The 17515-nt window shown below is 27.8% G+C and overlaps 1 protein-coding gene across 3 annotated transcripts; it reads left to right on the top strand.

The window, feature by feature from the left end:
* The first annotated feature begins 3134 nt into the window (after positions 1-3134).
* On the top strand, positions 3135-17048 carry LOC124499145 (sodium- and chloride-dependent glycine transporter 1). Of its 3 annotated transcripts, none has more exons than XM_075731343.1 (14): positions 3135-3427; positions 8652-9072; positions 12060-12261; positions 12354-12629; positions 12731-12968; positions 13036-13168; positions 13262-13402; positions 13542-13639; positions 13729-13853; positions 13933-14180; positions 14255-14461; positions 14638-14808; positions 14898-14932; positions 15002-17048. In XM_075731343.1, exons 2-14 carry the CDS (start codon positions 9034-9036, stop codon positions 15363-15365), a joined length of 2277 nt encoding a protein of 758 aa, XP_075587458.1. In that variant the 5' UTR covers positions 3135-3427; positions 8652-9033; the 3' UTR covers positions 15366-17048. The 3 variants fall into 3 exon arrangements, with proteins under 3 accessions (XP_075587458.1, XP_075587459.1, XP_075587460.1); XM_075731344.1 differs by lacking the exon at positions 3135-3427 and adding an exon at positions 6566-7410; XM_075731345.1 differs by lacking the exon at positions 3135-3427 and adding an exon at positions 6593-6962.
* The last annotated feature ends 467 nt before the right edge of the window (positions 17049-17515 follow it).

The following is a 17515-nucleotide window of genomic DNA, read 5'->3' as shown; positions in this document are numbered from 1 at the left end:
TGCTTTGAATTTCAATAATAACAACAACAACAACAACAACCAGAACAAACTGAAATAGAATTGACGGAAAAAATTCTTTTCAATGAATGAACGTACTACGTGCATATATGTATACTATTTATTTATTTTTTTTTCTTCATTCATTCATTTATTTGTTGCGACAAAGTTTTCGATTTTTTTTTCGGCAAATTTATTTCCATCACACGATTACAACAACAACAAAAGATTGAAAGAAGTGAAATAAAAGTGTTAATCTATGGGCGTCATCATCGTCATCAATGTTGGTGTCTAAAAATATCAATTTCATATATCAAATTGTTGGCCAAAACAAAACAGAATAGAGAAAAAAAATAAAGAAAAACATTACACGTGTTGACATAGATAATTCTTCGTCTTCTTCTTCTTCTTCCGTTGAATTTTACTTTATTCAACACTTGACACAATTATTATCATCATCATCATCATCATCATAATAAATCAAATGTAAAAAAATGTAAGTAAGAATGGATTCACAGAGAGCAAGAAATAAAAATTACCGGCTCATTATTATTATTATTATTTATCATCCATAATAATGATGATGATGAATAAAATTAACAGCCACAATCATAATTTTTTTTTCTCTCTTTTCACCGTTATCATTTGAATAATATTAATGAATGATGACATTGAATATGATGTAATGATAGTTGCACACACACACATACATACCATTTGATGATCATGATTTAATTTTTGGTTTTTGTTTTTTTTTTCTCGCCACTTGGAATGGTTGAGAAATTGGAATTTTTGTTTTTTTTTTTTTTTTGTTCGTTTCATTTTCATTTGATGATATATGATCAAGTTGTCTTTTCCTCACATTCATTCGTTTTTTTTTACAACCAGAAATCGATTTTTTTTACTTTTTCAAAATTCAAAAAAAACCATCCATTCAGATTCATGTGGTTAAGTGCAAACAAACAGCGACAACACACACACAAAATAACTTCTTTGAATGGATGAATTTTTCTTTTTCATTCATACTTCATCATCATCATCATCATCATCATCATCACAGAGAAAAGATTGATGAATTAGACAAAGTAAAAATAATGTAGTCGTATATACATATATGTGCAAATGATGAATATATATATATATGTATTATTTTGTTATGATTAGAATTTTCATTTCCATTTGAGATGCATTTTTTTTATTTGTAATTTCATTGAATAAAGAACAACAACAACAAACAACAACAACAACAACAACAAAAAACTCGTTCAGTCAGTCACATGTGTGTGTGTATGTGTTTTGCTTGTGAAATATCGTTTTTCACATACATTGAATATTGATAATCACAATAATTATCACTTTTCTCAAATAAAATAATGACCATGAATTTAATTGTGTGTGTGTGTGCGTGTGTGTGATATATGTGTTTTGATTACAATTTCAATGTATAAATGAATACATGATTCTTGGATGTAATGAATTCATAATTTTCGATTATCGTAAATATTTTTACCATTATAAACATGGGGCTAGAAACTGGATTTTTTTTTTACCCCCTGGATCATCATCATCATCATTATTATTATTATTGATTTTTGATTATTGATTATTTCTATTTGTTGTATTTAATCATTTTCTGCTACTATTTATGGAGTAAAATTGAAATTCTTTTGCACAATCTTTCTTTTTCATCTTAGTTTTTTATTTTTAGTTAAGAATTTTTCTTTTTTTTCAAAATAAAAAAAAAGATTAATTAATTCTCTGCGATTGACCATTGAAAATTGAATTTTGTGTTTTTTTCCAGATTTTTGTCTTGCAAAAAAAAAATTGTCATTGGAATGTTTGTTGTTGTTGTTGTTGTTGTTTTATCAAATCATTTTTTTTTCTTATTTTGAAATACAAAAATATTCGAAAAATTTCCAAACGTTAATCAAGAATTTTTTTTTTCTTCTTTTCATACACATTTCGGTTGACGGTCGTTAACCGTGGTAGTACTGTATGAAATAATGTCGAAAAAAAAATTGATACTTTCTTGCCACCACATTAATCAACCTTATAACATAGTAATAATAAATGATGATAATTCACTCATTCATTCAATACCACTATCACCTTGATGAATATAATCGATCATTAATTTTGAAGTATTTTTTTTGTGTGTATGTAAAATATGATTCAAACATGAAAGAAAATGAAATCGAAAATAAAAACCATTATTTTTTTTCTCAATAGAATTCATAATGGTTTTGTTTGCGAGTAAACAGAGAGAGAGGGATAAAAGGATGTTAATGATCATTATGGATAGAAGTTGTCCGAATACAAAAAAAAAAAAAAATACAGTGGAAAAAATAAAGAAATGAATGTGTAAACACAGAGTGAAAATTTGAGTTTTGTGATTGATTGGTTTTTCTGAATTATCAAGTCAAGCTATTTTTTTTTATTTATTTATCATTGTTATTGTAAACTTCATGAATGAAATTGAAATAATAATGCCATCGGCTATTTATTGTGTAAATCGCACAATATTTTTTTTTCTCTCTGTCTCCGTCTCTCTCTCTCTTTCTCTTTTTCTATCGTAATCGTATAATTTAAATTTCCAATTTTCAGACGGTATTATCATAGTAGTGCCTCCAATACTTTTTGCCATTCTCTTTTACAAACACACACACACACACATTTTATTTAATCATTTCGATATCCAATTTGAATGAGAAAAATATTGATTATTAAGCGCAAGCGCAACAAGTTGATTTCAATTTTATTTTACTTATTGGAATTAGGAATTATATTCTCACGTTTTTGTTAAATGTTCCAGGAATTTAATTTTTTTTTTTTTTTTTTTTTTTTTGATAAAAACATACATGAATTTATAATTTCAGTTTAATTTATTTCAATTAAATTTAAATTAATAATAAAAGAGAAACAACAGAAAAAAAAGAATTCTGGAAAACTGGATGGACTGGAATTTAATTTTCCAATGAATGTGTGTTCTCTGTGTATGTAATGTATTGGTGAATGATGGGTATGCGATATGGCTGTTTTATGTGTGTGTGTGTGTGTGTGTGTGTGTGTGTGTGTAATAGTCTGTCTGAAAATTTATAAGGAATGTGTTGAATCCATGCTGTCAGACACATCACATCACTTCACACATACACACACACACACACACACACAAACATTTCACACATCACCTTACCATCCATTTTCTTCATTCAACTTGATTGATCATGACATTCATTTTTTGATGATACGCACGTGTTTTATCATTTCATATATACATGTGTTTGTGTTTATCATGATTCTAGATTCTGGTAATTTAAAATTCTATGAAAACACGTGTTTTTTTTAACATCAATCGCATCATCATTATAAATTTTTTTTTTTTTTTGATTTCATCAATTTCATCAAAAAAAAATATTTGAAATAAAACAAGGTAAGTGATGAAAATGAAAACAATTTTCCGTTTTTACCTGGAAATATCCAGTTTTCTTTTTTTTTTCCCCCCCATGGTAGAATAACACTAAAATAATAATAACAGGAAAAAAATATAACCTAAATAATGATTATAATAATGTCACATTGAATGATGCTTCCTGTATGATGGAGATTTGTTAATCGAATTGAATCAAATCGATTGATCGATCGATCGATCAATCAATCAATCAATCATGTCTAATGATCGTGTAAATCATTATTATGATTATTTTACTGTTACATTGTTATTGTTTGTCGTAATAAATATGTTAATAATAATACTACTATGTAAATAATGACCAATTATGGTTATTTTGACAACTACTGTAGACGGATGTTGATCTAGATTTTTTTCTCTCTCTTTTGATTACAATTTCGGTTCATTTTTTTGTTGTTGTTGTTGTTGTCAATGATGATGATATCATCTTGAAACCCGCATCTATTTTTCTTTTTTTTTTGGAATAATTCATTAGAAATCAATTACAAATCGTATCGGTTTCATTCAGAAAAAAAAATACAGAATTAAATGATTTTCGCGTGTGTGTGTGTGTGTGTATTCATTTGTGTGTATTAAAAAAGAATAACCACATGAATGATGAAAGAAATTTTGTTACACGCATGTCATTAAAGAATATTTGAACATATTCAAAGATTATCATTATCATTATTATTATAAAATATAAAACGGAAAAAAAATCGAGATTCATTTTTTTTTCTTCTTCTTGTTTTTGCAAAATGCAACATTCAATCGTCGAATATATATATATTCACATTATTATTGGCTTTATAACTGGATGGCGCTTTTTTTGTAGCTATTTGTAGTTGCTCATCATCATCATCATCATCATCATGATCATGGTGATGATGTTCAAAATTATACTAAAACGAATAACGAAGAAAAGCAACAACAACAACAACAACAACAAGAATTAGGTCACGCCATTATATCATGTAGTCGTCGTCATCGTCGTCGTCGTCGGTTTTTGTCACCCGTTATAGCTTTATTCACAATGTTTGTGTATGTGTATTGATAACAAATAATAAACCGCTAAAGATATTTATATACAACATGCACACATATACATAAAATAAAACTTTAGGGTTACCATACGTCTGGATTTAGTACGGATATGTCCGGAATTTCATCAATCATTTGCTATTGATTGTCTATGGTTGAGAAACACTGATCAATGGATCATAATATCTCTAGATTCAGTACCAGCTTCGCATGGACACGCGTTGCCGTGACACTGTTATTAAAAAAAAAAATCTCTATACTGCCGGCAGATGGACGCGGCTAAAATCGTTCATCAGAAAACTTTATTCATTGCTGTGGTTCACTATGATTGGTTTTGTGTCCAGCAGAGGACGTAGTTATTCAAAAAAAAAACATGTTTTTTTTATCTCTTACTTGTTGTGTTATCTATAGACAATCTCTATATTTTTCCCATTAAATTTGAATACAACGTTAGGTTAAAATTTCAAATCAATAGGTCCAGTAGTCATTACAACAGAACAAAAAACGGTTTACATTTACATTTATAAAAGATTAATTATTATTATTATTATTCTGGATTCTGGATTCATTGAATTCTATCTTTCTTCTTTTTGTTCGATTTGGTTTCAATAACTATTAGAATCATCAAATTCGGTTTCAAATTTCGATTGATGATTGCTAAATGATTTTCCAATATGTTTAGGTTAATTTTTTTTTCAGCCAGCCATTTCTTGCTTTTGAATTTGTAATCGGGTAGTTTTTTGCTTTTTTTTTTGAAATCGTTCATCACAATGTTGAATGTAAATGTATAGATTGAAAAACAACGAAGACAACAACAACAACAACAACAACACAAGTGAACAACAACAACAACAACAACAAAAATTGGAAACATGCACGATTCAATGGAAAATAAAAACTATTTTTTTTTTATTTATTCGGTTACAATATAAACACATCTATATGTAGGCGTCTAGTGGGTGTGGGTGTGTATGTGTGTGTGTATGTATATGTACGTGTTTTACATGCACATTTTTTTGTTGTACCTATACCTTTTTTTTACAATTCAAATAAAATATAAAAAAAACCAATGTACATGTACACCACTATTTGTAGGTGTGTCTGAATGTAAAGATGTTATACATTACATATAGAGATATAATCACGATGATGATGATGATGATGATAATGTAGATGCTGAAAACAAAAACTAAACCAAAGTAAAAAAAAATTCAAACGAATTCGAATTTTTTTTTTTTTGAATTCAATCCATCTACATCTATCTATCTATCTACATATATATTATATTATGATATTATTATTAAACGATTCTTTACTACATATACGTTATTTTTTTTCGTTTTGTTTTGTTTTGTTTGTTATTTTCATACAATTTTTTTTTTATTTTGGAAATGAAATTCAACTATATATATATATATAAATGTATGTGTATATGTATATGTGTTCGGTATCTAATGATGATGATGATGATGATGCGCTTGCGTTCCAATTCGCTGTTGTATATGTGTATGAATATAATCAAATCATATATAGAACATAGAATATAGAATCGGGTTATATATAATAAAAAAAAAAAATGTTCCAGGAGGGGCAGGGGATAGTGCGACAGTAAAAAAAAAAAGAAGAAAGGTTTTTTTTCGATGATTTTTTCTATGAAAAACATTTATTTATGATCAAGGGGGTTTACACACACACACACACACACACACACAGAGAATACATATACAAGAATCGAGATACTCGACTTTAATAACCCGATTCTTTATTCTTGTTTTTTTTTCGTTTATTTTTTCTTTTGCTATTGCTGTTGTTGCGCTATTGTTGTTACGTTGCATTGCAATAGAAAAAAAACATTGAAAACGAGGTTTTTATATATATTCCTCTTCCTTTTTTTTTCTTCTCATGCAAGATGGCTATAGAATAATTTTTTTTTGTTCCTCTCAATGATTCTGGTTATAGTTATGGTCATACAATAATAATATTATTTTTGGACTACCACTACCATATTATTGCCACTACGATTATCATATATCAATATTATTGCAGAAAGGAAATTTTTTTTTTTTTTGTATGTCAACCATTCATCAGCATTGTGCGTATGGGATTAGATTATTCGGTTAGTTGGCCATCATCGTCATCATTATCATCAATTTTATTGTTGAATTCATTTCATCAGTAATAGTCTAGTAAATAGTCATCATCATCATCATCATTATTATTATCAATGTAATGTAAATGATTATAATTGGTATTGATTTTTTTTCTGTAAAAACAAATCAGGTTTCGGTTTCGGTTTTTTTTCAAATTCTCGTCAAACAACCAAAATAAATTCTATCAAATGATGTGATATATTGAATAATGAACAATTGATTCAGATTGATTGAAATATTTACGGGAAAGATTCTCATTGACGTTATGATTCTTTCTTGAATATTTTCTTTTTAAAATTGTGACTGTATTTATTTTATATAAAATTGTATGTGAAAATTCGGTGATTTGAAAAATTTTTTTCTTTTTTTGTTGCCCATCCAGTTGGAATGGATTTTATACCACGTTATTCACTGAATTATTGCATTGTTTTTTTTTCTTTTGGGCCTGTTTTGTCTTTTTTATGGTCAGTGTTTCTCTCTCTGTGTGTGTGTGTGCGTGTGTGTGTGATTGTTTTCCATTGAATTTCCGTTGATCAATATGTATATTATTATACGTTATCGACATTGATTGATTAATTGATTAACTGATTGAGAATGAATATAATTCTTCTTCTTCTTCATCGTCTTCTTCGTTTTTCGTTCTACATTTATCAATCATCATTAAAAATCTGACTATTTATTTATCTCATCTCATCCGTTATTGTTTTTCCTTGTTTGTTTTTGTTTTTGTTTTGTTTTGTTCCACATATTATTTCCGTTTGTACCATATTTATTGTAATCATTCATTCATTAATTCATTTTTTTTACTTGTAATCAATTTTGATTGAATTCAAAATATTGTTGATCAAAATCAATCGATTCTAATCAATAATATTGAGAATATTTTTGTGTGGATTTGTGTGTGTATGTGTGTGTTTATTATTCAATTCAATATTCTTATAAGATCGTTGGCCTTAACGTACTAACAAATTGATTGTATTAATAATCAATAACTGGTTTTTTTTTTGGGAAAAATTTACATCTGTTTCAAACATATTGTTTTTTCTCTGTTTTTTTGCATTGTTTATAGTCAATCACTCACACACACACACACATGCAAAAACAATTTGAATATTTTGAATTATTCCAAGCCTGGGCCAGTGTTTTTTTCTTCATTTCATTATTAATTTATCCATGTTTCAGATTCAGATTCAGATTCAGATTCAGATCCAGATTCAGAATGAGATTCTGATCCAAGTCAATTCAAAATCAACAACAATAACAATTCCTGATAATTGTATTTTTTTTTCATTTATTATTGCAATAATAACAAATAATCAAAAGTAAACAGACAAAATTTGTGTTTTTAAAAAAAAAACATGAAATGAAATAATAATAAAAAAGTTTTTCCTATCATTTTCGGTCATTGTCAAAACAAAACAAAACAAAAAAATTTAACCTAAATCAAATCATGATAAAAAAAACTCGTTGGATACATGGAAAATTTTGTTTTTACTTACACCAGAAATCATCATCATCATCATCACCATCATCATCATCATCATTATTGGTCGAATCGCAATTCAGTGGAAAAAAATGTATCTAGTCTGTTGCCTAGGACACACCGCAATCACACACACACACACATATGCACAGTAACCGAAACATCATTATCATGGAAATTGTCAAAAACGACATTTACATGCAAAAAAAATGGATTAATTGATTGATCATTCACAGATCGAATCGATTGATTGAGTGTCATCGAGATAGATAAATTTTTTTTTTTTATTTTTTGATTCTTTGAAATTTGGAAATTTTTCATTCACACACTAAGAATTAAGAGTGAATTTCTGAATTTCAAGTGATTCATTTTGAGAGGTAGTATGAATTTGTATAAAAGTGGTGGCTGGCAGAGTTATAGAGAGAGAGAGAGAATATTCTGAATACAAAGTCATGACAATTTTTTTATTTTCCAAGAATTTTTTCATTTTATTATAAATCTCTATTTCTATTTTTATTTTTTTACATCACAGGCATTAATCATTCAGACAAAGTTCCATCGAAAAGGATTTAAATGTCAACAAAATTAATCAATTAATCAATCAAAGTGTGAACAAAAAAAAATTTTGATTCAATTTTTCTCAGGTTTTCAATAAAATTTTTCAAAAAAAAAATTCCAAATATTCATAACGATATATTGGCTCATTCATTGTTTTATGTTTGTATCTGGGCCACATTGATACACATGCAAATAAAAACGCCAATCACTTCATTATTATTAATATCGATTATTCGGCCAAATTTTAATGAAATATCAACATCAACAACGACAACGACAACGACAACGAAGACGATAACAACTACCATCATTAATAATCATCACCATCATCATATAAGCACATCATTATTAACAAGATGACCAATTTTACGCCGATTGCATCCAATGAAAATATTGTAAGTAATTATATAAAAAAGATATAAAATTCCAAATGTTAATTAAGAAAGAAATGAAGAAGAAAAAAAATCCAATCAAAATGAATGATTAAATAACGACAGAGAACGACAACAACAAAATATAGCTAATTAAAATGAACAGAGAAAAAAAAATAATTTAATCATTTTAGTTTTCATTCATTCAGATTGTTTGATTAAATTCTTCAATAATTAATTTCTGTCAATACCAATACAGAATAACAATGAAAAAAGTGTCTATTTTGAATTCAATGTGAATAAATAAAAAAAAAATTCAAAGACAAAAGCTTTTGATTGACAATTGTAGTTGTGACCTGCCATGATGGTGATGATGATAATTCTTGTTTCGATATCCTGTTGTTGTTGTTGTTGTTGTTGTTGATGTCATTGTTATTTGTCGCCGATTACATCGTTTTCGGCCATTAGCCAAAAAAAAAAAAAAAAAAAAGAGAGAGATTCATTTCTTGTGTCTCTCTCATTATTTTCTTTCTTTCTTGGTTTTACTGTAATGTTTGTTGGTGTAATATTTTTATCTAGAAAAAAAAATTCCTCTTTATTATTACTAATTTAAAATTTATTCTTCATCAACGTCAACACTGGCGCGCGAACTCACACACACACACACGCAGACAGACATCAGAGATCAACAATTTATATTTTGCATCATTCTTGAATGAAATTTTTTTTTTATTCTACCACAAACATTGAATACAACTACTGCAATGAATTCTTGTAGTTTTGTTTTTTATTTCGTTGTTGTTGTTGTTGTCGATGATTTCGGGTATGAATAGAAATTTTTTTTTCTTTTCTTTTACTTGTTTTGTAGACACATTGATTATTTCTCAGTGTTTTCTTGACATTTTTTATTTTTTTTCACTATGATGATGATATTATCTGTTTTTTTATGCATGAAATATTTGGGAAAATTTTCAGTTGACAAATTTTTTTGTTGTGAAAAAAACAATGAGCATTTTTTTATTGGAAATTTTCTTCGCACTGAAAAAATTAAATTCAACCATCTGATCTGTTAGTTGTTATTTTTCTTTCATTTTTTTTCTGGTACTGGTAAAGAATTTATAAAGTTTCTCCATTAGAATAAAGAATGAAAAAAAACGTTTGCCAAGGTTAATCAATAAAAAAAATGTTGCCATTGTACAAAATGGTAGATTCCAGAATCAATGAATGTAGGCCAAATTGTACTTATATGTACATATATATATCGTGTATAGAGAAAATCGAATATAAAATCAAAATAACTTGAAAACTTATCACTATTATTATCATCATCATCATCAGAAGAGTCACGCAGAATTCTAATTTGAAAATAGGGAAAAAAATAATTCTGACATTTAATCAAATTTCAAGTTTCACTATTGACGTTTGTGTGTGTGTTGATTCTAATATATCAAATAAATATGAAATAAAATGAAAATTCTGGTAGTCATTTTCATCATCATCATCATCATCATTGGCTTTTTATTTCCTTATTGACAAATAGATAATATCTATTGTACGTATGATAATCGATTTCAAACAACAACAACAACAACAACAACAATAATAACGAACAAACGTTAATGATGACAACAATATGATAGAATTCAAGTGGTTCAATAATAACTAAAAAAAAAACTATAGCAAAATAGGCTGGTTGATTATTTGCTTGTGCTTTTCAACACACACACACATATATATATAAATCAATAAATTGAACAAAAAAAATAACTGGATATTATACTAGTCATAATAGGCACCGAGGTTTTCTTTCTACTGACTACCCATTTTTTTGGGGGGTGAAGGACGGGGTGGTGGTGGTGGTGGTGGTAATTTGTGTCAAGCCATTTCCCAAAAATATTAAAAAAAAACCAAAACAACAAAATTAAGGCCAGATAATGATCATGATGATCATGATGATGATGATGATAATTATTCCGGAATCACTAGAATTGAAATTTAAATTTTTTATTTTCTTCAAATTTATATATTTATAGACATGAAGAAGAGTATGAAAAATCAATATTTTAATCATGTTTATCATTAACTTGAACGACGACAACAACAACAACAACAATCGTTTATAATAAAATGACGTCTATTCAACTCCAAATGTCGACAATATAAATATATATTTTTCGTGTCATTATCATTTAATTTAATCATTATCATCGTCATCATCATCATCATCATCATTGAAATTGATTACCGAGAATTTCTTCTCTCTCTCTCTCTCTCTGTCTCTGCCCATTGTTTCAACGAGTTCAAGGATTTACACACACACACACATGATGAATGAATGCAACTTGAATCGCTTGATTCATTCACTGGTGGTTGTGGTAGTCATTTGATCAAAAAAAAAATCATTCATAAAAAACAATTAGAAAAAAAGATCTGATTTCCGGAAATATCACCTATATTTTCTTTTTTTTTTTATCACTGTCGTTTAGTTTGTCTGATATTTCATCACTTTTGTTATAATTGCAAAGTCATGTCGAAATGTAACTGAATTGATGATGATGAAAACGATGATGAATTGCAAGAATAATGTTTTTTTTTCTTTTCGTTTCGTTTCGTTTTTATCTTACATATTTTTTTTTAATTTTTTGCTGGTTTATGTTTTTGTCTTGGAAATTTGATTTGATTTGATTTTACTTTGAAAAATATTTGATTTTCAAGTGTAAAAAAAAGATTTACTTTTCAACAACTTTTTTTTTGTTCTTACGATTCGTATTCCCTGTTGTGTAAAATTTATTAGTTTTTGTGTGTGTGTGTGTGTGTTTGTTTGTTTGCCGTTTGTGCTAAATCTGATGATGATGAAACAAGAATTTGCCTTCCAGTTTATTGTTTTTTCGGTCATTTTTCAAATTTTACTTTATTTTACTTTGTCCAGAATTTTGTCTCTTTTTTCTTCATTCAATTCAGAATTTTTAATGTTTTTTTATCTTTATTTTTTTTCTCACGTTAAAAAAAAGGAGGAGCAAATAATAAACTGTGATCTAATGGATCCAGAAATGCCCAATGATAATGATGATGAACCGGTTACATCACAGAAACCGGATCTAAAGAAAAAAGAATGGGGCAGCTATACAGAATTTTTATTGGCATCATTAAGTTATGCTGTCGGTTTGGGCAACATTTGGCGCTTCCCCTATCTGGTCTACCGTAATGGCGGTGGTAAGATATTTTTTCAAAGTCAAAATCTCATTAATTGATTGAATGATTTTCGATATGGTTAAATATATATTTTTTCTTTATTGTGTTCATAGGTGCCTTTTTTGTGCCATACTTTATTATGCTATTCTTTGTTGGTATACCATTATTTGTATTGGAATTTTCTTTCGGACAATTTATGCAAAGTAGCCCGGTTAAAGTATGGATTATTGCACCATTATTTACCGGTATTGGCTATGCAATGTGTGTTATGTCCGGTCTGGTATCCATCTATTATAATATGGTTATTGCATGGGCTGTACGTTATCTAATTACAGCATTATTCTATGACATTGACTGGGATAGTTGTGGCCATTCATGGAATACAAATGGTATAAATTATTAATTATTTATTCATGATAATATTAAACATTTCAATGATTTTTATTTTTCATTTTTCATTTCAATCATAAAAACATTGAATTGAAAATAGAATGCCTAAAATTTGATCCAACAAATTGTACGATGAAAAATGGTACCATGTTACATGATGGTACCTGTATGCAGCGACAATGTTTTTTTATTACAAACAATACAAATGTCATTAATAATGGCATAAATCCATTACATTTTATTGAAAATACTGGACTCATCAATTGTACAATACATGATGATGTTTGGTATAAATATACGTTGGAAAATTCAAGAATGCCTAGTGATGAATATTTTCAGTAAGTTTTTATTTAGAATTGAAAAAAAAACTTTATTCAATCGAATTTCATTTTCATTTTTCTATAGTAATAAAATATTGGGTATGAGTTCCGGTATCGATGATCTTATTGGTATACGTTGGGATTTAGCCGCATGTCTATTCATTTGTTGGGCCATTGTATTTGCTTGTCTTTATAATGGATTAAAATCAATGGGAAAGGTATATATATGATGAATATCATCATCGATTATTGATTATTGAATTTTCTGTTGTTTTTTTTTTTTGTTCACAAAAAAAAATCATTCAAAACAGTCGGCATATTTTACGGCAATATTTCCATATATTGTATTGACAATCCTATTATTACGGTGTATATTTTTGGATGGTGCATCCGATGGCATTAGTTTCTATATGAGTCCTGAATGGGAACGTTTAAAACATGTACATGTATGGGTATGTTATTTCCGTTTTTTTTCAAGTTCCGTTGATGATAATGATATCTAATATTTGAATGTGAGAATTAATTAAACTAGAATTGAATTGTATTGAATTTGAACATTTATTCTATTTCCATGTATATATATATAAACAGTCGGATGCAGCTATGCAAATATTCTTTTCATTATCACCATGTTGGGGTGGCATTATTACATTGGCCAAAGGCAATAGTTTACGGCATAATTTTCTCAAGTAAATCATTCAAGAACAAACATTAGTTTTTTTTTGTCATTTTAATGAAATTTAAAATTTTCCATTTTCTAAATTAAAATTCTATAAAGGGATGCATTCTACATATCGATTGGTAATTGTTTGACAAGCGTGTATGCCGGTTTCGTCATATTCTCTATAATTGGTTTTATGGCTCATGAAATTGGCCGTGAAGTGAAAGATGTTGTTACGCAAGGTTTGTTTATTTTAGTTGATTTCATCCATAAAATGATGTGAAATTTCTAATTAATTTGAATCCATTCATTTTGATATAGGAGCTGGTCTTGCATTCATTGTATATCCAGAGGCTGTATCAAGATTACCGGTTGCAAGATTTTGGGCCATCATATTTTTTGTCATGTTATCAACATTAGGATTCGGTACACAATTCACATTGATCGAATCGGTGGCCAGTACAGTATCGGAAATGTTTTTCAATCGACCAAATCGTCAGATTAAACGTCGTATATTGATGATGACTTGTTTTACATTTTTCATCTTTGGTCTAATACTTAGTACACATGTATGTGATTCATTCATATTATTCTTTCTTTTTTTTTCTTATTAATTAATTATCAACCATTTTCATCTTTCTAGGCTGGTATCTACATCTTACAATTAATGGATGATCATTGTGCCAGTATATCGGCTATAATGATTGGTTTTGTTGAATTAAATGTCATTGTTTGGGTATATGGTATTGATAAATTCTTAAGAAATGCACAGAAAATGCTTGGCTCATTTCCAATGTTTCCGCTTGTATGGAAATTTATTTGGATATTCATTACTCCCATCATATTGGGCGTAAGTATAATGATTTTATCATGATCATCAATCATCAATCAATATATATATTGATTTATTTACATTTTTTTTTCATTTAAACATAAAACGATTCGCCATCTATTGGTGATCATTTGAAAAAAAATTTCCAATTTTTAAACAAAAAACAACAACAACAAATGTTTTTTACAACATAGGGTTTGTTCATTTCGACTGTGATCGAGTATGAAATGTCCACTTATGGTAGCTATGTATATCCAGCATGGGCATCGGTTGTTGGTTGGTCATTAGCAATGTTATCAATGTCGGCTATACCTATTTATGCTTTATTTAAACTTCTTACATATCCTCATGGAAGCCTTTATGAGGTATGATGATGATGGTGATGATAATTTATCTTTTTTTTTAACCATTTCTAATTCAATAAATCATTTTATTGTATTTTTTTTTCATATAGCGTTGGCTATTTTTGACACGACCATCACCAAAATGGTAATTAAATTGATTTTAATTTGATTTCATAATATATTGATATTTAAATTTTTTTTTTTTTACATTTAGGTCACCACCACGTTTCGGTGATGATGATGACGATGATGACGACGATGATGATAGTAGTGATAATAATAAAAATGATAGCCGTAATCAGATACAGAATTCAAGAAAATCACATCGTCGTGGTTCGAAAAAACATACGAATCCATTGCATTTACATTTACATGGCCATGCACCATTACATTGTGAATCACAGATTGCATTACGTAATGATGAAGATGATGATAATAGTGATGATTCCAATGAAAATGAATATGAAAATCCAGCTGTCAATCATTTTATATCGAATCAATTAAGACATAATATGAGCCAAAATTCATTGGAAAGTGATACTGGTATTAATTTGAAGATTTTAAATTCACGAAAATAATGATGATTATTATTATATTATTATTATTATTATGATTATAAATCAAATCATCAACATTATAGATTATTGATATTACATTAATCTATCATCAATAATTCACTTTTGCTCCATATTACAAAGAATACACATCATCACACAGAGACAGAATTGAATCAATTGTAATAACAACAACAACAACAACCAAGTAAAATTTAAATAGCTAAAAATATGATTCATTCAAACAGACTCAGCCTCAGTCACAATTTTACATCCACCGATCACCATCACCATCATCATCATCGTCATCATGATGTTGGCAGCAATATTATTTGGTCATTTTTTTGCCCTCATAATTATCACATCATTCATTGAGTAAAAACCAAAAAAGAAAAAACAATCGATTTCCAACCAAATTTAATTCATTGATGCATTTTTTTTCTATCTGCCATCATCAGCACTATAATCATCATCATCATCATCATCATCGTCATCGTTTCCATTGCCCATTGCCCATTGAATCAAAGATTTTTATTATTATATGTCGTTCCTCTGTTTTTATCAAGCCTTTTTTTTCGCCACACTTATTAATGCAAACACACCACAACATTATCAAAAATTTTTTCACAAACAACAGCAGCTTCTTTAATTATGATTTCGTTTCATTTAATTTCATTTCATCATCATCATCTCCAATATATATTCCTTTGACTCACGGTGACGAGAACAGATTAAGAGAAAAAAAAACAGAAGAAAAGTAGAAAAAAAAGAAAAAATTTTGAAAAACTCAACGAAAGAAGAATGCAAAAACGAAAACAAATCAAGCAATGGGCGCCATCTATCGATGCGGAAAGTGGAATTTTTTTTTCGAATCTTTTTTCTCCGATTCTGTTTTATTCTTCATGATTTCTATCTCTCACTCTCACTCTCATCAGCAAGACCATCGATAATACACATCTATTCATCTCATTCACTGTTGCTCTCATTCTCTCTCTCTCTCGATTTGATACTCAATCTATATATATATTATATAAATGACAAAAAAAATATATATATATATCTATTACCTATATATTATATAAATATATTCTATATATATATATATATTTGAGAATAAGAAGAAGAAAATCACCTATGTTTTATATTGATAAACTGATTAATTCTATGATTATGGCTCGATTATATATTATTATTATCGATTATTGATGTTCAATAATTTAATTAATTTTATCCGGTTTTTTTTCAATCGCATACACACACACACACACACACACACATACAATTTTTCATTGTCTTTTTTTTCACTTTTCTTTATGATGATGATGATGATTATAATTTTATTTTGGTTTTTTTTTGGCGTTAAAGAATTACATCGAACAAGAATTTATATTATATGAATGAATGAAGAAAATTTTTTTTGTTTTTTGAATAATGGAATTTTGTCATTTTCTACCTTTTTTTAAAAAATTGCAGTTCAGGGAAGAGAAACAACAACAACAACAACAACAATATCTATACGAAATGAACAAGTTTTGGTTTGTTTTTTTTTTTTTTTTTTTTTGGTTTCGTTTTGTTTTGTTTGTTTGTTTGTTTCCTTCACACACACAAACATGTTCAATTCCAGACGATAATTGACATCATCAATAATAATAATAATTTTTTTTTCAAATAAAATCAGATTTGGTTTCATAAAAATAAAAATAAAAATTCAATGTTTTTTCGTTATTAAATGTTGATGATTGACGCATGTGCTAATCAAAAAAAAAAAAAAAAATGACAACAACAATTTTTCCGTTCATATATACAATTACAATTTACCTATCGGAAGTAATCGTAGAAGAAAAAAAAATATCACAAATCCGCTATCGATGATAAACGATTGCCAAGAAAAACTGGATGTTCATTATCATTTTTTGATGATGATGATTATTATCATCATCATCATCAATGATCGATATGTCGTTTATTGTCACAAAATCTTTTCGTATGCAGTCAATATCCAACACACACACACAGATAATACACTCACAAAAGGGATTGGCGTTTTGATGTTCGTTGCACATGTATATGTTTTTTTGTGAATAGCTATTTCATATACACATATATATATATATATAGCTTGTTGTAATAATGTTTTCATGATAAACTAACAAATATATTTTGGCCGCTTTGTG

The sequence above is a fragment of the Dermatophagoides farinae genome, chromosome 5 (assembly GCF_024713945.1).
Source record: "Dermatophagoides farinae isolate YC_2012a chromosome 5, ASM2471394v1, whole genome shotgun sequence".
Classification (NCBI taxonomy): domain Eukaryota; kingdom Metazoa; phylum Arthropoda; class Arachnida; order Sarcoptiformes; family Pyroglyphidae; genus Dermatophagoides; species Dermatophagoides farinae.
Note: the sequence above shows the minus strand (reverse complement) of the source record. Positions and strands in the feature narration are given on the sequence as shown.